This window comes from Sorghum bicolor, chromosome 1 (genome assembly GCF_000003195.3).
Source record: "Sorghum bicolor cultivar BTx623 chromosome 1, Sorghum_bicolor_NCBIv3, whole genome shotgun sequence".
NCBI lineage: Eukaryota > Viridiplantae > Streptophyta > Magnoliopsida > Poales > Poaceae > Sorghum > Sorghum bicolor.
The window spans coordinates 4,902,260-4,923,721 of record NC_012870.2 but is presented as its reverse complement, the minus strand read 5'-3'; the positions used below and the strand labels follow the sequence as shown (position 1 = coordinate 4,923,721).

General features: G+C 41.9%; 2 protein-coding genes across 3 annotated transcripts; both read left to right on the top strand.

Annotated features, from left to right (window-relative positions):
- LOC8084140 (trafficking protein particle complex subunit 8) lies at positions 652–16,868 on the top strand. 2 transcript variants are annotated; one of them, XM_021463515.1, is made up of 29 exons: positions 652–805; positions 896–1,076; positions 1,196–1,290; positions 1,375–1,474; positions 2,709–2,813; positions 2,898–3,060; positions 6,016–6,136; positions 6,234–6,296; positions 6,613–6,693; positions 6,767–6,858; positions 6,941–7,091; positions 7,456–7,542; positions 9,163–9,282; positions 9,356–9,487; positions 9,576–9,673; positions 9,752–9,875; positions 9,968–10,075; positions 10,345–10,477; positions 11,945–12,055; positions 12,131–12,194; positions 12,295–12,367; positions 13,311–13,487; positions 13,565–13,675; positions 13,808–13,978; positions 14,111–14,266; positions 14,833–15,066; positions 15,215–15,373; positions 15,587–15,693; positions 15,780–16,868. In XM_021463515.1, the coding sequence occupies exons 2-29, from the start codon at positions 917–919 to the stop codon at positions 16,312–16,314; spliced, it is 3,831 nt and encodes a 1,276-aa protein (XP_021319190.1). In that variant the 5' UTR covers positions 652–805; positions 896–916; the 3' UTR covers positions 16,315–16,868. The 2 variants fall into 2 exon arrangements, with proteins under 2 accessions (XP_021319190.1, XP_021319193.1); XM_021463518.1 differs by lacking the exons at positions 652–805; positions 896–1,076; positions 1,196–1,290; ... (1 more) ...; positions 2,709–2,813; positions 2,898–3,060 and adding an exon at positions 4,194–4,212.
- Positions 19,516–21,138, top strand: LOC8083912 (syntaxin-121). Its single transcript, XM_002466293.2, has one exon. The coding sequence runs from the start codon at positions 19,913–19,915 to the stop codon at positions 20,834–20,836; it is 924 nt and encodes a 307-aa protein (XP_002466338.1). The 5' UTR covers positions 19,516–19,912; the 3' UTR covers positions 20,837–21,138.

Sequence of the window (21,462 nt, the reverse complement as noted above, 5' to 3'; positions counted from 1 at the left end):
AGACAAATCTTTTCAGCCTAGTTAATCTATAATTGAATAATGTTTCTCAAATAAAAACGAAAGTGCTATAATGTCAAAATCAAAAACTTTTTAGATTTAAATAAGGCCTTAGTGGAGCTACGTTTCCAGGCTCCTCTAGCTTCATGCTACAGTGCTGAAGCTAAGATTAGTTTACAGTGTGAATATTTATTGTAGTTTAATATTGCCTAAAGTTAGAGAAACTTGATTAGTATAGAAACTTCTTAGTACATTTTATATACTATCTTCTTATAGAATTTAGAAGTCATTTTGAAAAAAGTTTAGGTTAAATATTGGGAATATAAATTATCAATAACTTTTAAATTGTTAAGTTTGTAAATGTGAAAATTATATGAATAGATTTGTCTTAAAAATACTTTAATAAAAATATACATCTATTATTCTTTTAAATATTTTTAAAAATAATAGGTGAAATTTATGTTTCGAAGGCTGTATCGCTGTCTTCAACGGCTTCTAAATTATATACCGAAGGAGTATGTTTTTAGGAAAAGTACATTTTATTATATATAAGAACTGTCGCCATTTTAGATTTTTTTTTTTGCAAGGCTATATGGATGGGCCGTTCAAGGCCCACAAAACATTCCTTGAAGCCCAAATATGGAAACCGTGCAGGCTGTGCCTAAGCCAGTACGGCCAGTCGTCGTCTTCTCTACCTGGCGCTCTCCCAGATCAGATCACCACCACCGTCGACCACCGCCACCGAGCTCGCGGTCGCCGGAGACAACCCCTTTCTCCGGCGACCCCGCGTACGCCGATCCCAGTAAAGGTTGGTTACCCACGTCAAAATTCCAGCTCGCGCCTCCCACCCCTGAGTCAGTCACGCCGCTAAATTTGGCTCATCCGCCATTCGGACCAGCGTCGCTAGGGTTTTGGCCCGATGGATCCGCTCCGGAGCTACCTGGGGCGGCTCCTTCTCGAAGAAATCACACCGGTGGTGATGGTGCTGTCCACACCTCTCGCTGAGGCCACCTGCCGTAAGAACGGCCTCAGCTTCGTCGACATGCTCTCCCCGTTCTCGCTCTTCAAAAAAATCGACGGTGACTGGCCTCCCAATGCTTGGTTTCAGATGACCCTGTGCTGTATTTTGTTCGCTTCTCGTTTGTTTTGGTTATGTGATCTCATGGAAGGTTCTGTCTCTGTGCCCGCGATTGAGCAGTGCCCGTGCGGACGGCGAGCGAGGTGCCGTACAGGCTGCAAATGTTTAAGATTCGGATGGTTTACGCGTCCGACGTCCGGAAGGAGGACTGCGAGGTGATCCTCAAGCATTCGTATTGCGACTTAGCTTAGGTGGCTGTAGCTACTTCGGTGTTTGATGACCTCCATGTTTGCGAACAGGTGGCAGACGAGAGGATTAAGCCGGTAGTTTCTGAGGCCAATGAGAAGGCTCTTCCGGATTTGCTTTCAGACCCGCCTCAAGTTGAAGATGTACTTGGAAGTAAGATCCCGTGCTTTGCTTCTATGTGATAATATGGATGTTCTAGGTCCTCTCCAAGATGTGTTTCTGTAACAACTGGATTAGAGGTGGAGAACAGCAAAGTTTTTTTTTCAGGGGGGGGGGGGGGGGGGGGGATCAGAGTAGTTTAAGCAGCGGAAAACTAGCTAATTAGCCATAGAATTAGGAAATCAGTATATATTGCAAAATTAGAGCCGAGTTGCTATCGAACCATAGTTCTAAAATAAATTAGGAAATGATCTCAAATGATTACATAAGGTCATTCCACTGCCACTTCAGCATTGTTGTGCATGTTGCGGTGGCGGCAGAGAAGCGCAGCCACTGGTGAGGCTTGCGCGGGGGTTGATGATGATGTGTGTGGTGAGCCTGGATGCTGCTGAGGTGACTAGGCAAGGTGAGCTTGTGTGGTTCTTTTCCATTTATAGGAGAGGGACATAGTGACCTGCGACTGGTATGTTGTTCTGGCAATGTCGACAGTAGTTAATGGGCTAGTTATTTTTTGAGCGAGAATACAGCAGGAGAATTCAGTTAATGGGCTAGTTGAAGCTACTTTTGTGGCCCTAATGGGCAGTGGACTTGGGATGCATTGGAGGGCTGCAGTTGGGTCCTCGGTCCTCAAGACTTTTCCTGGGCCAGGGTGCGTGCAGGGGGTGGGTTAGCTCAGGCTGGCAATGGTTAACCTCTTAACCTTATTAACCTTTATGGTGAGGAATAGTGGAATGTGTGTTCATAAACAGAAAGAATAGTAAAATGTGTGACCTGTAAACTAGGAATGACTTTTAATGGGCAGCCACATGCTTTCCATCAAGATCGCTTGGTGCAGTTGCAGCATAATTCAGGTGATTGTTCGTAGTAAGTTGCTTTGCGTGCATTCTATTGTATGGATGGAGAGCTCAAATTGCTTGCAAATGTTCCATCAGAAGAATGCGCTGCTTGGTGCTCTGTGCATCTTTGTTACTAAATTGGGTAATTTAGTTTTTTTGGGAAATTGCTGGGAAGAGCTTGACATTGTCACTTCAAATGTCTTCATTTCTATTTGGCTGTTACTCTGATGTATCTTACTGGAAAATGTGATGTGTGTCTCTTATTGTGTTTCTTTGGTTGTTACGTGCTTTAGTCAAGTCAATTCCAATATCTGCAAAGCTCAGCTGTGCAAATTTTGTTTGATACCTTTTATTTGCATCCTATATATGATTCCTTAATTATGTAATTCCAGAGCCTGAGGCCGAGCTGTGCCCATTGTGGATTAAGAAGTTCAATAGAGAGCTAATGCGGACACTCTCATTTTCGGAGCATGAAACATTTGACCATCCCGTGGCATGTGAGATTTGACACTTCCTGTTCTTAGCTGGTTATTCTGTTTGCAGAATATGTTCTTGCTTATGCTTTAAGCTATTATTAACAGGTCTTCTAGTTGTGTCATCAATGGACAAAGAACCAGTCAATAAATTTGTTGATCTCTTCAACACAAATCAGTTGCCATCTCTTTTGAATGAAGGCATAATGGATCCACAGATTTTGAAGCATTACCTTGTACTTCATGACCAGCAAGAGGGGCCACAAGACATGTATTGTTCTTCACCTTTCTTTCTAACTAAAGAAGATACTCTTAAGCAATTTATGATGTTATAAAATCATTTTTTTAAACATAGCTAGCGAATGTTTTTCATACCTGACCAACCTTCAGAATTGTCAAACATAATGCTTGTGAATCTGTATCGGCAAAATGGTTGAAAAACCTGAACTGCCTACATATTTTGTAGTTCACACTTTTTAGGATTATTTGTCTTCATCAAGGTTAGACAAGGTTCCTCATAGTGGTTAATTTCTTATGTGTCCCTATTGCATTTAGTATTCATGCTTCCTTGCTTTCCTAATTCTATGCATTTTAACTTCTAAGGGTTTTTTTTACCCCTAGGCCCTAACTTTGTGCTTCTGCAAAGGAAATTGTTTTACATCCGACACCCATTTGTCAGACAGCAGACCATAACCGTGCTGTGTCTGGTCATAAACTCATAATCAGGACTCAGGTCAGATGGATAGGTTGTATGCATAACATCGCTATTTTGTAAAAGAGCTTATGTGCTTTCTCGCTTCTTGCCTAGAAGCACATCTTTGAGTTCCATGGTGAAATTTAATTATTATGCATTGTTCCAGACTGAGGTTACTCTACACATGTCCATATCAAATTTGGTCCACCGACATCATAAACAGAGTGACAGAAACACTTTTCTGAAAGATGTCACTGATTTAATGGTCCCATTGCTATGCCACTTTTCTATTATCTGCTGTGTTGATGATATTATAGTGGTTTCACAACACTAAGGGCTTATTTGGTTCCTACCATGGGAAGTTTGCCTGAGCCTGGCATCAAAACCAGGCATTTGGTTTTGAACACCTGAGATCGGATGCGTCTGCCTGGCGTTGCTCCCTAGTAGAGAGCCTCAACCAAACATGCCCTAAATGTGCTGCATAGTCCATTTTTATTATTTGATGCTTGTATATCAGTATTGTTGAGTTTTAGTGCTTATAGCTCTCTTTTGTTGTTCAATGATGTTACTTTAGCATTGACCCTTCCCAATTATTATATTATAAAATAAATTTATCTGTTTTTGTGTAATAGTTAAACAGATCCATCCAAGACTGCATATAACTTAACTACTTAAGCACTTAATGGTGAAGTGAATGTTGCTTAAAGCTTCTGATGTCCTACCTCCTTGGTAAGCAACAGACTTGTAAGCTGGGAAACTGGTCCCTAGCGACCTATATAGCTAATATGATCTCTATCCTGTGCACCCAATGTTACTTGTAGAATTCTTGCTTCAGTTTTAAACTTTTAATTTAAGACGATGAAAGCTTAAGGCTCTGTTTCGGGAGCTTATGGCAGCTCCTGCTACTTCCAGAAGCTCCAAAAGCGAAAAGCTCCCTTGGAGAGTCCAACTTCCCCTCTAATCCGCTACCAAAAAAAGCTTGGTACCAGAAGCCAGAAACTGGAGTATAGGACCTTTTGCAGATGATGGATGCGTTTTGTAGATTCTACTACAAGTTGCATGTATAGAATTGATAAACAATTTAAATATAATAACAATAATGGCCAATAATTGTAGGGAAAATTTGCTGCAGGGCATAGAAACTGATGCTGAGCTGCCTTGGGGCACCAAAAAAAATGCAATTAACTGCTGGACACACTTGTCCACGGAAATTTTGCTCCTGGATACCATGGCGATTAAAATAATGTTTTTGGCCAGAGGATTTTGAAACACAGTGAAATGTCATTTTTGCTCCTAGCGCTTTCTTCTTCTCCCTCTCCTTTCTCCTCTTTCTCCTTTCTGCTCCCTTTATCACAAGGTCTGGGCGTAGGTTGGGCATGACACGGGCAGCCAATGCAGCAAGTGGTGGCATGCATGGTTAGCGCCATGCGACTAGGAGGGCGCTGTGTGGGCTCGACTGACAGTGTCCAACATGGCGATTGTGGGTGGCGTGAGGTACTAACAGTGGGTGGGGTGCACGCAACTTTCGCGTAAAAGGCAACCGGGTCAAACCATGTGGGCCCTAGGAGACTTCGGCCAGTGTGTCAAACATGGTGGCAGCGGGGGGCGGGGGGGGGGGGGGTGTTGTATTTGTGGATATCGGTGATTGGGGAGCACATAGCGACATAGTATATAGGGTGATTACTCAGCACAACAATTTCTATGAAACTATGACATGCTAAATAAAGACAGTTAAACATATGGAAGTGTTCTTCACGATAAATACATGACATATAATTTACATTATTAATGTATAAAATCCTTATATATTGATGATCGAAGTGAAGAACTTTTGATGTATAGGAATCCTAAAATTACATGTATTTTGAATCAGAGGGAGTGTGGATTAGAGTAAAATAAAGTAGCATAATTTTATAATATATTTAAAAGTGAATAATTTTTTTTTTTAAAATCAGGGCATCAATTGTCCAAAGGGTATTTCGGAACGGTCATCCTTAAGTCTCCCAAGTCTTCAAACTTGCCTAAAAGTGGTATAGCCTTTTAGGGAAGTTTGAACTCCTCTCTTGTACCGGGAAGCTGAAGCCTCTCATAGAAGCAAACTTCTGAAGGAAGCAAACTCCGATTAAAAGGGCATGTGGTTTCTCACATAAGCCCCACTGAAACTAAATACTATGTTTTTGCTAAATGAGTAAGAACTTGGGGTAATATTTTGTGGCTTAACTTCTTACATTGGTCAAACAAGGAGCAGATAACCTGAGTGCCGTGTAATATATCGAATTATTATTTCTTGCAATTTTGTAATCTATTTCTATTTTATAGCTGATTTGCCAAGTCTTTATGTTTTCAGTCTTTGTTGTCATAGTTCCAGAAAATCCTTTAATATACACAGTTGCAGATAATCGTTTAATCTTTCTTTTTAAAAGCTGATTTGCCAAGTCTTTATTGCCAAATCCTTTAATATTGTCTGATATTTTATGTTTCAATTATACACTGTTTTCTTTCTTGCTGACCTATATCACTTTGTACATGAAGAGCTGTGAATGTCTTAGCTGAAATGAGGAGTACCCTTGGTCTGAATGACTGTAAATTATTATGCATAAATTCATCTACAGAAGCAGGTGGTAGTAATGCTGAGAATTCATGGCTACCTTATGTGAGCATACTGAATTACCTCATATTGAATTTCAGTAATGTTTTCAAATTTCAGCAAATATGCAATCTACTTATAGTCTTTCCGTTACTAAATGCAGAAAGCTCTTGGTTTGAACAATCATGACGGATCCTGTTTCCTTAGTGTGGATGATCTGAATGAGGTATTAACATTTGATCTGTTTTATCATGTGCTTCTAGTGTTTTGCTGGGCACACGAAGTTTTGTGACACTTCGTTCAACTTTTCACGGTACCTAGGATTTATCTATTAGGTGATAGTTACGGATATGCTTTCAGTTGATTCAAGGTTTTTTTAGTGCACTGATGCCATGGATGGCACATCGAATTGTTCTGTTATTTTTCTTGCCCTAGATCTCTGTTCTCCAGTTCTTCCATTGTGGGTGTGTTGTCACATGCAACCTTTCTCAGCTGTCAACAAGCTTTACTTGATATTGAATTGCTGAGCTTGTTTATTTCAGATAAAGGACTTCATGCAAGATTTTGTTTCTAACCATATCATCCCCTACATGGAGCAAAAGATCCGTGTCCTCAATCAGCAGGTATGCAGTTGAAAGTTTGGTATATCATTTTGTTCATCTTATCATATCCCAACAAGATTCAGTACTGTTTTAGGTAGCGCAAACAAGAAAGGGTTTCAGAAATCAGATCAAGAACTTGTGGTGGAGAAAGAGAGATGATGTCCCAGAAGCTTCAAATGGACCAATGCAAGTGATTATTCTAGATCTTGCTACTGTTCACTGTATATATGTAATTTGTAATATGCTGTAACTTTATTTTCTCCATCAGGTATACATTCACCTCCATAGAATCACAGATCAGAGTACTAGGTGATTTCGCCTTCATGTTACGAGACTACGAGCTCGCCTTGTCAAACTACAGATTACTCGCCACTGATTATAAGCTTGATAAGGCTTGGAAGCGATTTGCTGGTGTACAGGTGCAATATATATATATTTTTGACTTGTTTTGCTGAACTTTCTCCATGGATATACATATTAGTAGTCTGTTTAGTGTCTTTAAGTTTGTTGTAAAGGCACAATTAGGGTTGCTATTCTGAAGGAATATCCTGGTATGCTAGTATGCCAAACATGATGGTCCTATTTACACTAAAAGCAATTAGCAGTTCCATTACCAACCCAGCTTTCCTACAAATATGGGGCTTGGCCTAGAAAACATCAGATGATACATGTCCACTATGTTGCAGGGTTTCTGGATTGTTTTCTCTTGAGTTCTGGAATAACCTTAATGTGTGTTGCATATTCATTTCATGTTGATACATGTCCATATATTCCCTTTTGCAGGAGATGAGTGGACTTTGCTATTTCATTTTGGATCAGTCAAGGAAGGATGCGGAGTATTGCATGGAAAATGCCTTCAGTACATATTTGGTATTTATTTAGAAATTCACATCTTGGTTTCCTGCACAGGAAAATAATTATTTCCTTTATATTGCTTATTGTTTAATGTTTTGGATATTGTTCTGTGGTATTGTGCTGTTACACCAATACACCATGTTTCTTACACAGAACATTAAGAGGAGCCCAAAACCCATTTTGCATAACATCTTTTTCCTGTCTAGCAGTTGTTTAATCCATACTCAATTTAAGTCTTATTTAAGCAATGGTCATAAAAACAGCTAGGATGCTTTTGTGCATATCATTGCATAATATGCATTGAACTTACCCTGCAGATATCCGAATGATATTAGCTCAACAGTAAAACACTATATGTTCATGATGATGGTAGTGGATGCTATAGGTGTCATGCCGTTGATACCCAGCTCCAGAGAGGAAGAGACCCTTGGAGTGTGTTTGGTTGCTCGAGTGAGATTGTATATCTGCACCATATATCCTGAATGAGGAGAAACTGGCTCAGTTGATGCAAATTCTAAGGGAGAGAGAGTTTGGTGAAAGTGCACTAGCGAATGCAAAAAAATAAACAAAAAAATGCTGAGATCCTGTTTGGTTCGCTGTATGAGCGGATACAACTTACTCCCTCCTTTCAAAAATCTCCAGCGTTTAAGCCCTGGACGCAATGACCAAGAAGCATGGAAACATGCAGCCAGAAGCGCCGATTTTCATTTAATCGCCATGCATGTCTTAACACTCGGCGTCCGTTCATTTGCCCGAGTAAACACCGCTGAAAACGCCGCCGTTAGCGCACGCAAGACCGAACGGCGAACGCCCGCACTCACGTATGCATTCTAACGGGAGGAAACGGAGGGGCTAGTTGAAGCGATGGGCAACATTGCAGAAGTGAATGTGTACGCGTACGAGGAGCTACGCGGGTGCCTGGAACGATGCAGGAGCGTGGTCCCAGACTTAAACGACGGAGACTTTTGAAGAAAAAAAAATTGCTAATACGCTGGAGATTTTTGAAAGGAGGGAGTACCTAGCATGTGAGATTTACGTGAGGGACCATACTAATCCTGCATCCACTGGTACAGGCCCGAGAGCGACAAACGAATCAGCCACATGAGCAGAGCCCAAAACCCTTTTTTGCACCGGTGGATGCAGAGCAGCACCGCGAACCTAGCATCTGATCAGTATTCCCCCAAGTTTATACGGACACGCAGGTCCTGGATCACTGGAAGCACGAATCCGAACATGCCCTTGTACCTAAATTCATTTGAGAAGGAATGGCGTTTTAGACTGGCTACTAGTTCTGGGCCACATTGCCACATATTCATTTCGTTCTAGTTTCTGGCTTCTTTCAGTAACGTATGCTGTGTCGGAGTAATGTCAGAATGTACAGGGTCTGCCCTGATTTTAAGCTACCCTCTTCAATATAAAATTGCTTATTATGGGTATTCTGGTACCAGCTGTACAAATCTGAATATCCTGAGGTGTGTTGCATTTACGAGAAATGCACAAAGAAGTGGAATATGTGCCCATGACAAGATACTACACACTTATGATGATAGTAGACTCTGTAGTTTTCTTGATTGAACTTCCTCTTGTAGTCTTCTTTCATTCATCAGAGTGTAATTCACCTTTTCATATATGCAGAGAATTGGATCTTCTGGCCAGAGAAATGCTACTAGATGTGGCCTTTGGTGGGCTGAAATGCTTAAAACAAGAGGACAGTATAGGGAAGCATCAAACGTGTATTTCCGTGTTTCTAATGAGGTAGATTTCCTTTTTGTTGCGGGAAGTTTTTGGCTGATTAGTTGTATTATTGATTGAGATCTCTGCTGCTCAGGAACCTTCGTTGCATTCTGCTGTACTGCTTGAGCAAGCCGCTTGTTGCTATCTATTATCCAATCCACCCATGCTTCGGAAATACGGATTTCACCTAATCTTAGCTGGGAATAGCTACTACATGTCTGATCAGGTTCATAATAATTATTTTACCGCTGTTGTAATTTCTTTCAATGTTGATTGAATCTTTTTTAAATCAAATTTTCTTTCTCTAAATGCAGAAACAACATGCTGTTCGGGTGTACAGAAATGCTTTGTTTGTTTACAAACAAAACCCTTGGAGTTACATCAACAATCATGTGCATTTTAACGTTGGAAGGTAGTTAGGTATTTTTAGCTCCTGTTAAATTTTTATCTTTTGTCTTTATGCTGTACTTGACTCTGGGTGTACTGGTAGGTGGTATGGAGTTCTCGGGATACTTGATGTAGCCATCAAGCACTTACTGGAGGTCATTGCTTGTAGCCATCAGTCGCTGACTACACAAAACATGTTCCTCACTGATTTTTTCCATTATGTTCAGGTTATTGACCAACTATAGCACTGCACCTTAATACCTCATTTGAACCTAACTTTTGGTGCATTTCTAATTTTGTGATATTATTTTGTGTATAGAGCATGGGGAAGAAATTTGATGTGTACAAGCTTCAGCTTCCTGTTTTCAACATGTCATCTCTCAAAGTTATATATGAAGATCATCGCACTTATGCATCAGATGCAGATGTAAGGCCTAACAACTGTACCAGGAGTATTTCTAGTCAGCCAAAAATTGAAACTCCCTATATTTTTATAGAATATTGTCTTTTGGGTACTTGAGTTACCCTTCTCGCGCTCCTTTAAAGAAAAATGCATAATATATGGCCAATTTCACACCTTTGATAATAAAATGAAACATTATGACTGTCTTTAACCTGATCTCTTTTGCTAGTGCTAATTTGTTACTATGCTATTGATGCCCATTCTCAGCATGTGTTGGCTGTCTTCCGTTACAGGTTAGCGTTAGTGAAAGCACATGGCAGGAGCTGGAGGAAGAATTGATCCCATCATCATCAATTGTCAGAACTAATTGGCTGGATACTCAGCCAATGAGAAAATACAAGGATTCCTGTATTTGTGTGGCTGGAGGTATTTTTTTTAAAAAAAAATAAAAATTCATAGCTTTATATGACTGAACTTGAGGTCAAACCACTATCTGGAATTGTCTGGTATACAGCTGAGATGTGGCACTTGTCAACTTACCAATCTAGTGCAAGACAGTATCTTTTTTAGATGGGCGGACACTTGTCTTTGAGTGCTATCTCGCATTCACGTCTGGTGCTGGATAAGGGATAGACAAACTGTCTGTTTGTGCCTTTTAAGGCTTGAACATCAAGTGCCGTGCATCTTTCTTAGCTACTTATGTTGTATAAATTAATAATTCGTTTGACCACACTACCACAGTCCATCTATTTTCCACCAGTCCCATTGGAATTGTATGAAGGGGAGCCTTGGTGCAGTGGTAAAGCTGCTGCCTTGTGACCATGAGGTCACGGGTTCAAGTCCTGGAAACAGCCTCTTGCAGAAATGCAGGAAAAGGCTGCGTACAAAAGACCCAAGTGGTCGGACCCTTCCCCGGACCATTGGAATTGTATGATTTGCACTCCGATGTGAGTTTGAATCCCCTTTATTGTGCCAATGGAGTTTGAACTTGATATGTCCTCCATTTGCACTTGAAATATTTTAACTATTTTTGGCTTGTACCGTATCCTTGAAATTGGACCTTTTCTTCGCTGACCTTGAAAAAAAATGCCATTGGCTGTTGCCTTCTTGACCTTCCATCATAATTTTGGTCTCAAGGTGACCAGACGAACATTACCAATTGGAGGCAGACTATGGTTTAGCCAAGCTGCTGACCTGCAGACTGTGGTTGATGCCACTGGTACTGCATATATCATCTTGAAGATGAGCTCGGAGCAGCAGCAGTAGAAGCAGATATAACAGGGTGAGGCCCCTTGAGGAAGTGGGCATGAGAAAGAGAGGATGAGGCCTGAGTATTGCCTACATTGTCATTTGAAGTTGAAGGATAGAACTTACAACTGAATTGATACAAGTTTCCAATTATTTGCTCATTTGAGCAGTGTGAACAACTATTGTAACCAGTCACTTGGCTTAGCCACGTCTGGTAACATCCTTATGCAATTGTTGGTAGGATATTGGTTCCGTCCAACAAGGGCTTTTCCCTTCTAGTTATGCTTAGGCTTCCAACCAAGGTAGACTAATAACCAATTTTGACCATAGCTGTGCTGTAAGTTTTTGGATGCTCGGTAATGGAGCTTCTTTTGGCACAACAAGACTAGAAAATTGTTTCTTGGTACCAAATTATTTAGGGACCCCAGAACTGTTGTGTTCATATTTTATGAGCCTGACGCAAATGACCCTTGGAGTTCTGACAGTTTTGGAGCACTAAGTGTTACGTAAAGTTTCAGTAAAGGCACAAAGTAGACATAAATTTGGTTGATAGGATCTGATATCATCTCCTTTAGACCCTTCTAATTATTATTTCTATTTTATTATGTATATAGTGTTCTTAGTTGCTTTGTTTGTTGGTTGCAGAAGCAGTAAAATTGAATGTTGAACTTAAAAATCCCCTCCAAATTCCTGTTGCTGTTTCTGGCATCTCTCTTATATGCCAGCTTTCCACCACATTGGATGCATTAAGTTCTGGTAAGATTTTCCTTCCTGAGTTCTTTTGATTTAGAGGAATTACGTTAACCGCTGATGCATGCATTCCTGATGCAGATGTAAGTGGGCTGGACTTGGGTGGTGGGGAAGATAAGGTTAACACAGAGCCATCTATTTCAATGTAATATTCTTTTCATAAATATGGTTTTTTTCATGTAGATGTTGTTCTTTCCACCAAATTTATAATGGCTATTATTTCTATTTTTTATTGAACACTACAGGTTTGAGACTGATGGAGATAAGTTTACATTGTCAAAGCTTGACATCGTATTAGGAGGAGGTGAAAGTAAAAGAGTATGTAACAATTTCTTGCTTTTTAACTCTACGCAATCTTTTGTGTGCTTTGAAAATTGTTTAAGCATGTCTTTGCTACCTGATTCATTACAGCAGCTCTAACCTTTACTTAGTAAAAAGCTAGGTGAACAGAATATACTGTTAATATTTTAGGTGCTGAATGGGGAAGAAGTGCTTAAGGTTCAATTTGGTATTGGTGCAGTATGCTGTTGGATCTATTCATTTGCTGGAATTCGTTTTTTTTGGAACGTAAAATACAGCAGGGGAAGCCCCCACTGTAAAGTTTTATTTAAAATAAGCGAAGCCCAACAACTGAACGAGTATCAACAATGAGAAAAACTGTACAAGAGCAGAAGGAAAGGAGGGTCCGAGGTGGACCGGAGAAAAACGACAACCCCACAACCAGGAAAGGGAGAGAGCCATCAACACTAATATTTGCTGGAATTCGTTACAGTTAGATTTTGCTGTTTCATCTCAAAGATGGACGATGCAAACAACTAGTTGTTATACTCCAAAGAATGCTTACATGTTGTTTAAAAGGCCACCACATGCATACTGAGGAAGCCAATAATTACTGTTCAGTGCCAATTCTTATTGTTTTGCTCGGTATCTTTTAACCTGCCGTATGGCATTACTGAATTATTTTCATTTGTTTCAATTTCTTCAATCTGATTTTACAAGAGATGTGCAGCAAAATCATAATGTCTCTTTTTTTTAAGAAAATGGATGTAGCCAGGGTCAAATACTACACTGATTATATGCAGCTCTCCTGCGTGTTCGGAAAAAAAATACTAAACTGATTATTCCTCATTTCCTTACTATTTGTCCGACTGCATTTTTGCACATTTGACGTGTTTGGCATTTGTTGTTTTGTATAGGTGTTCTGTTTTTTTTGTTGATTGTCTTTCAAGGTAGTTGCTCATCTCCTCTCCAACTTCATTAGGTGCAACTTGATGTTACTCCAAAAGTTGAAGGTATTCTGAAGTTGGTTGGGATAAGGTGGACACTTTCAGAGTCAGTAGTAGGCTATCAATACTTTGAATTTGATGCACAGAAAAAAATCAAGAAAGGGAAAAGAGGCCCACGTCGTTCTTTGAATAACAGCCTGGTTGTAATCAAGGTTATAATCTCTCCAGATTTCTCTTCACAAACATTAGTTTCTGATGATGTGTGAAGTTTTAAATTCTTCGTCCACAGGGTTTACCAAAACTTACAGGATCTATTGATCGCATGCCAACAAAAGCGTTTGCTGGTGATTTAAAGCTGCTTACACTAAATCTGAGAAACCATTCAGAATATGCTGTGAAGGTCTTTACCATTTGTCTTCCTCTTGTTTTTTTTATTCTGATAATTATTGAAGAGTTGCTGAGTTTGATCATGATTTTATGCAAGTATCAAGCACCATATTATCTGTTAACTCTTTCCAATCCTGTAATGCAGGGCATAAAAATGAAACTTAGCAGCCCAAGATTTTTAATTCCTGGTGATTCATTGGACATTGGCCTTGAGTTCCCAGACTGCTTAAAAAGGCATATGCAATCAGAAAGCAGTGTCGTATCATCCAAAACTATGAAGGAAAATTTCAAGAGTTTGCTCTTTGCATTTCCTCAGGTAAAGTGGCTTAAGGCACTAGTATCTTTTTGTTTGTACTAGAGTAGTCCATTTAACATTTTATTATTGCTTTCACAGATTATTTGCTGGCGCATATTCTTTCACAAATATTGACCATCATAATTTTTCCAGGATATTGAAATTCAAGCAGGGGCAGCACTCTCTTGGCCTATTTGGTTTCATGCTGCAACTCCTGGAAATATTTCTCTTTATATTTCTCTGTATTACGAAATGGGGAGTTCCAGTGATATTAAATACCGTACACTACGCATGCATTTCAACCTTGAGGTAATGGATTGTATCCGGTATTTATTTTAGTTTCTTTAGGCAATATTTTTGTTACTCCCTCCAGCTCCAAATGCAAGTTGTTCTAAGATTCTTGTTGCTCTTTTTTTTCAGTATTGATTTACGTAGGTTGATGGATAAGATTGATGCTACTAGGTTCACCATGAAAAATATTTTCATCATGTATAAATTTCTTCCTAAAATAAATAAAATATTTTCATAGGATGTCATACTGGATTGTTAGCACATTCATAACACATGTTAGTGTTTTATAAACTGCCCAGACTTTTGGTTGGGGACTGGGATTCTCTTAAAAGTTATTCTGTCACATTTATTGTTGCACTTTGCATCAATGAAGCTTTGATTGTCCTCCCAACACAATTATTTTTCCAAGGTGAAATTGCTAAAGTTTAAGCAATCCAAGATCAATGGTTATCGTCCATACTAATATTCTTTGTGTCCTTGATCTTCAGAACGAAGGATGAACAAACTAGTTATTTGTTGTATGCTATTGTTTTATTGCTTATTTTCCTTTTGGATAAGCATTAGCTCTAAGCAATTCTTTACAGGTTTTGCCATCACTTAATGTATCCTTTTCTATAAGCACGTCCTCATCAAGATTGCGAGAGTATATCGTTCGCATGGATGTCATGAACAAGACTCCATCAGAGTCATTTGTGCTTCATCAGTTATCATGTGTTGGTGGTAAATGGGCAGTTTCAGCGTTGCCGTCATGCAGTTCAATCAACTCTGTTGGAACAGTATCAGAAAATCAGGCTGTGTCGTACTTCTTCAAAATTAAGGTTGAAGGCCCATTCTTCCATATGCTGTCAGATACAGAACACTTTAATACGCCATATTTTCCATTGCTTTATTCAATGCTCTTCTGTTCATTAAGTGTTGTACATTCAAGGTTGTGATATATTTTCCCAATGCATGCTTTTTTTTAAGGATTGTGAGGCGGATTCTTGTAAAGAGGCAGAAAGTGGTTCCTGCACAAGCGATATGGCTTTGTGTCCAGGGAGCAGCACTGATCTGTTTGACATTGCTCGATCTCCTTTAGCTGATTTTCACTATCAAGAAAGATACAGGCAAGGGAAGGTAGCACAGGTTAGTTCTTATATTATAATTCATTACACTGCCGTTACATCGTTTGATGGTATTATTTTCGTCCTGGTTCCAAGAGTAATACATCTGGGTAGATCTTGACCCAAATATTCCAGGTCAACTTAACACAAACTTGATTGGAAAACTGGCACATGCATAATTTTTGTTATTTTGATCAATTAATAAAATTCTGATTTGCACTTGATAACTGTTCAGGGACCATGCAGCCTTCTTGATTTTGTTCTAATCTCAAAGGCAGTTGGTAACTCTTCCAAGCCTACTCCAGACTTTGAACTACTTTCTCATCACACTTGTCATTGCAGGCAAGTGATAGAACATGGTATTTTGATAAATCTTCATTGGCCTTTGTTTGTTGAATAAATGCTGATCCCATCTTATGTTTTGTTAGTTCTCTAAGCCAGAACCCTATATGGTGGCTTATGGAAGGACCACGGACAATTAGTCATGATTTCTCAAAGTCTTACTGTGAGGTTAACCTCCAATTGGTCATTCACAATTCAGAAGCTCATAAGATTTTGGTGAGAGTGGTTACTTTTGATGTAATGCCAGAGAAAAGCCAAACTGTCCATCCTCATGACTCAAACAGTGCTCAGGGTGGATGGTATGATGTATCACTGGAAAATGACGTAAAGGCCATCTCTAGTTCCAAGAGTACACATCAAGAGAAGCAATCTTCGAAGAGCATTTCACCATATGTTTGGTGTTCATTGAGTTGTGCTCAAACTGAGCTCCAACCTGACAGTTGTGCTAGAGTTCCTCTAAAAGTGTGCATATTCGCACCAGGTACATACAATTTTTCCAATTATGAGCTGCAATGGAAAGTGCATCCATCTGAGGGACCACATGTGGATGAAAATGAGAAATTGTTATCTGGTGGTGGTCTAGGGCATCCTTTCTATGTTACTGTCCTTCAAAGTGTCTAAGTAATTATCAGGATTTGAGAAGTACCTTCTTGAACGTCAATAAGTTCAAAACTCAGGAATTACAACCAATTGCAATGGGGCGATGATAATAGGCGCCAACCAATGCAGTCCTGGTGGCTGTTGTGCAAAGAAGTGCTGCAAGTGTTCCCTGACTGAATATGTTTGGATATGCTCATGATTGTTCTGCTTCGATACTGATATATTTACTCATCATTTTGAAGGATGAGTTTTGGTGAGTACATGTATACAATTGTTGGTGGAAAAAAAAATTAACGGTAATTGCTGGTGGAATTTTGGCATAGACGCATACAGATAGAGGTTTTGCTTAATTGTTGATGTGGCTAGTAGGAGCATATACTATTCATGTACATTCTGTTTAACTTGTCACTGCTAGACGTTTTCTCAAATGTAGGATGTAGTGATAGTCGGATCAGATATTTTTTCTGTAATTTTGATGAGGTAATCAGGCAATTGTCTCGATATTGTTGTTGTATGGACGACAATAATTTTTGTTTGTACAATCCTTTTAAAAGCATTGTTTGGCCTTGAGCACATATGCTGTATGCTATGTTGATTCCCTTTTCAGTTCGTCATACATAATACAGACATATAGGAGACCGAGGCCCTTTGTGCCCTGATTAGTACCCTTTTTGGTGCTTACTACTGTATCTTGTTTCTCATATCGATGTCCAGCTGTCGAGCGGTGCTGTTATTTCTTACTTTTTTTTTCTTTCTGATCGTGATGTCGTTCTTTTGGAAGATCATAATCACTATGGAATTGCTATGATATTTTGTGTGATGACGTGCTTTTGAGAGATAATAATCACTACGGAATTGTTGTGATGACTTTAATAATGTCTCCTTTTGCCTCCTTGATACACATTTTTGCCTCTTTGATACACATCCATTTGCACATTTGGGGGATGCTGTTCTTTTGGGAGATAATAATCACCACGGAACTGTTATGATACTTTGTGTGATGATTTTAAAGAGCATAGCACGTCGCTGCTTTGGATACATGCGTGTATTGATAAACGGCCGATGGGTGATCTTGATAGAAGCCACAGCTCAATAGCCAGAAGCTCGCCAGATGCAGAAATGCCCGCCACCTACGAGCCCGCGGTTACACGGTGGTCTAGGCTAGTTGTTCATGCGTCTCTCGGCCGCTGCCCGTGCCTACCTACGACTACGAGCCCACGATAACACGGTGGTCTATGCTAGTTGTTCTTGCGTCTCTCGGGCGCTGCCCGTGCCATGCCCATTCCATGTGCATGCATGCACATCACATGGACGGAACGAAGGACGAGAATTTTTGGATCACACAAGGAGTCGCCTGCCACGGGAATTGGGAACCCCAGCCCAGCTGGCCGAGCCGGCCATTCCGGAGGCAAGTGGGCAGTGGGTCGTCGTGCCCTGTTTGTTCCCACCCAAAATTTTTTCATCCATCCCATCGAATCTTTAGACACATATATGGAACATTAAATGTAGATAAAAAAATAAACTAATTACACAGTTTAGTTAAGAATCGCGAGACGAATCTTTTAAGCCTAGTTACTCCATGATTAGCCTTAAGTGCTACAGTAACCCACATATGCTAATGACAGATTAATTATGCTTAATAAATTTGTCTTGCAGTTTCCTGACGAGCTATGTAATTTGTTTTTTTATTAGTTTCTAAAAAACCCTCCCGACATCCTTCCGACACATCCGATGTGACACCCAAAAAATTTTCGTTCCCAATCTAAACAGGCCCCAGTCGTTTGCTTTTATTTTCCGCTTCGGTTGCTGTCGCGTCGTTAGGGCATTCACAATGCAGACTCTATCATGGAGTCTAAAGTTATTTATTACCTCGAATAATGTGGACTTGGAGTCTAAATAAGACTTGGAGTCTTATTTTTTCTACCTCTTTCTTCAATAAATATGGTGTCACATCAGCAAAATATCATAAATAATATGTAATTAATTGTCTTGGACTCCATGATAGTCAGTGCCCTTACCCCACTCGTTATCATGTTCTACCACATCAGGCAGGGAATCAATGGGGGCAGAACCGAGACGGGGGCGGCTGCGGTGACGAGCACTGCCCTTGTGCTCGAACCAATGCATGCGCCATTGCGCCGGCCCGGCCATTTGGGCAGCAGCACCACCTTCGCCGAGAGTTACTTGAGTGATGCAGCATGTGGAGCACAAAAATGTGGCCACGACCACGAAGGATTGGCGTGCCCAGCTCGTTATTTTCCGCGCCCCAATTGGTGGGTACAGTAGCTACAAAACTGATGGTGATTACGGTCTGTTTGGTTGCTTTTATTTTTTTTAACAGAATCGAATGGTGATCACTTTGGGCCTTGTTTAGTTCCAAAAAAATTTGCAAAATAGAAATAGTAGCATTTTCGTTTGTATTTGACAAATATTGTCCAATCATGAACTAGCTAGGCTCAAAAGATTCGTCTCGTCAATTTTGACCAAACTGTGCAATTAGTTTTTATTTTCGTCTATATTTAATAGTTCATGCATGCGTCTAAAGATTTTATGTGACGGAAAATCTGAAAAATTTTGCAATTTTTTTTGGAACTAAACAAGGCCTTATTCTAGTATTGCCAGACATCACTTTGCAAGTATTACTACCAATTGATACTTTATTACTCTAGTATCGCCCATTTCTCTCTTGTCCCTGTGTAGTACTCTGTACGTGTAACAAAAATATGTACGAGTTTGACTGGTGGACCCGTACTTTGTGCAAAAAAAAAAAATGTACAATACTTGTGCAGTTGTGTTGATCGGGTCGGGTCAACGTGGACCGGATAATGACGATGTCAGTTCGTTGCCTTCCTCCTCGCATGATTATTGCCTTTATTATAAAATAAAACACATTATATGTGTGATATGTCTCGAGGAAATAGAATAATAATACAAAATTGCTATCAAGAGTGTGTACGACTTTGCAAGTCATCCGACTGGCTTCTTTTTTTTTTGCTAATACTGATGCTAATTTATTGTAAAAGAAAACACGTTGAAGCTCAAGCAAGAACAGAGTGGAAATCCTCTGCTCTCAATTGTACGGCAGCTGTTCCGGTCAGGGTGGTTGGTTCCGGGCGTTGGATTTCCAGCGACGCCACCGCGTGATCCGGCGACCGACTCGCCAAATTGTACCACATATCGGCGTCTCAAGAACCCTTCGCTCGTACGTGTCCGTGCCCCCTCTCCTTCGTCCCACCTTCCTCCCGCGCTGGCGTTGCCATTTCAGAGCAAGGAGGCGCGCGCACACGGTCTCCTCTCCTCGGCCTCACGCGCAGCCCAAGCCCGCCACGGGGTCACATCACATGGATGGATGTCTGCCTCGGCACGGCCGACTCCTTCAACTCCGCGTCCGTCGTCTTCCCTTTCGCTTCGCATGATTGATGATTGAAATCTCCTCGCGCCCTTGCCCAACTACCCCTCCCACTATTTCATCTCCCGATCCAAGAAACCGGCCACCGGAGCGAACCCCGAGAAACGACCTTGATCCGTGAGGAAGCCAATCAGCCAGGTGATACAGAGCAGCGGGCGCCAGCGATCCAGCTGATCACCCAGGCGAGGCGATACAGCAAAGCCAGCAGCCATGAACAGCTTGTTCTCGAGCTCATGGAAGCGCGGCGGGGGAGACGACGGGGACATCGAGTCCGGCAGCGTGGAGATGTCTGCGCCGCCGGGTGCCGCGGCGGGTGCGAGCCTGGACCGGTTCTTCGAGGACGTGGAGTCGATCAAGGACGAGCTCCGTGACCTGGAGCGGATCCAGCGCTCGCTCCACGACGGCAACGAGGCGGGCAAGTCTCTCCACGACGCGTCCGCGGTGCGCGACCTCCGCGCGCGGATGGACGCGGACGTCTCCGCGGCGATCAAGAAGGCGAAAGTGGTGAAGCTCCGTCTCGAGTCGCTGGACCGCGCCAACGCCGCCAACCGCTCGGTGCCCGGGTGCGGGCCCGGTTCCTCCACCGACCGCACCCGGACCTCCGTCGTGGCCGGGCTGCGCAAGAAGCTCCGCGACTCGATGGAGTCCTTCTCGTCGCTGCGGTCCCGCGTGGCGTCCGAGTACAGGGACACGGTGGCGCGGCGGTACTTCACGGTGACGGGGACGCAGCCCGACGAGGCGACGCTGGACGCGCTGGCGGAGTCCGGGGAAGGGGAGCGGTTCCTGCAGCGCGCCATCGCGGAGCAAGGGAGAGGGCAGGTGCTGGGCGTGGTGGCGGAGATCCAGGAGCGGCACGGCGCCGTGGCGGAGCTGGAGCGGTCCCTGCTTGAGCTGCAGCAGGTGTTCAACGACATGGCCGTGCTCGTGGCCGCGCAGGGGGAGCAGCTGGACGACATCGAGGGGAACGTGGGGCGGGCAAGGTCGTTCGTCGATCGCGGGCGCGAGCAGCTGCAGGTGGCGAGGAAGCACCAGAAGAGCACGCGCAAGTGGACCTGCATCGCCATCCTCATCCTCCTCGTCATCATCCTCGTCATCGTCCTCCCCATCGTGCTCCAAAACACCAAGAAGAACTAGCCCGCCGCGCTGTGCTCTGCCTGCGTTTGTTCATGCATGGTGATCACTGATCAGGTTGCTGCCGTCTTGTGGTGGATACGTATACACCGGGAGAGATGATTATCGTTGGGTTTTTCCACAACCCCAGATTCGTTCTAGTTCTTTTTGTTCGTGGCCTTTGTATGATACGGTTAGTTGATTGATCTGGTCGACTTGATTATAGTTATTTATTACCGGTGGTTTTGTTTATAACTGTTGACGCCCTTTTGCATCAACAATAACACATATGGATTGGAGTCTGGAGCCGGCTCATTTTCTTTTGCTATCGATGTGCGTTGGGGGAAGAAGATGAACGATCTTGGAATGGGATCCGAACTTGCGGGTCAAACCTGCTTTTGCGGTGGTTGTTGAGTAGTCCATACTCCCACCCACGCAGCATGCACGCCTGAGACTTACGCTATACTTGGCCAAACCGGCGGCCCGGACATGGCACTATCCCACTGTATCTATCGTGCCGTGCCGTCTTGAGTCATCATGCTAAACTTTCGGTCCAGGCACAGTATTATGGCTCCTTAACCGTATTGTGCCGTGTCGATAGGCACGGTGGCCCATCGTGCCCGTGGCTTCGGAAGAAGTCGAGAAGCTCA

Excerpts from the sequence above, each read along its gene's own strand:
- LOC8084140 (XM_021463515.1), top strand. The coding sequence starts at position 917 with ATGGATCCGCTCCGGAGCTACCTGGGGCGGCTCCTTCTCGAAGAAATC. Across the intron at positions 2,814-2,897 it reads ATTTGACCATCCCGTGGCAT|GTCTTCTAGTTGTGTCATCA; the intron begins GTGAGATTTGAC and ends TATTATTAACAG. Across the intron at positions 13,979-14,110 it reads TGCTCTTTGCATTTCCTCAG|GATATTGAAATTCAAGCAGG; the intron begins GTAAAGTGGCTT and ends TAATTTTTCCAG.
- LOC8083912 (XM_002466293.2), top strand. The coding sequence starts at position 19,913 with ATGAACAGCTTGTTCTCGAGCTCATGGAAGCGCGGCGGGGGAGACGAC.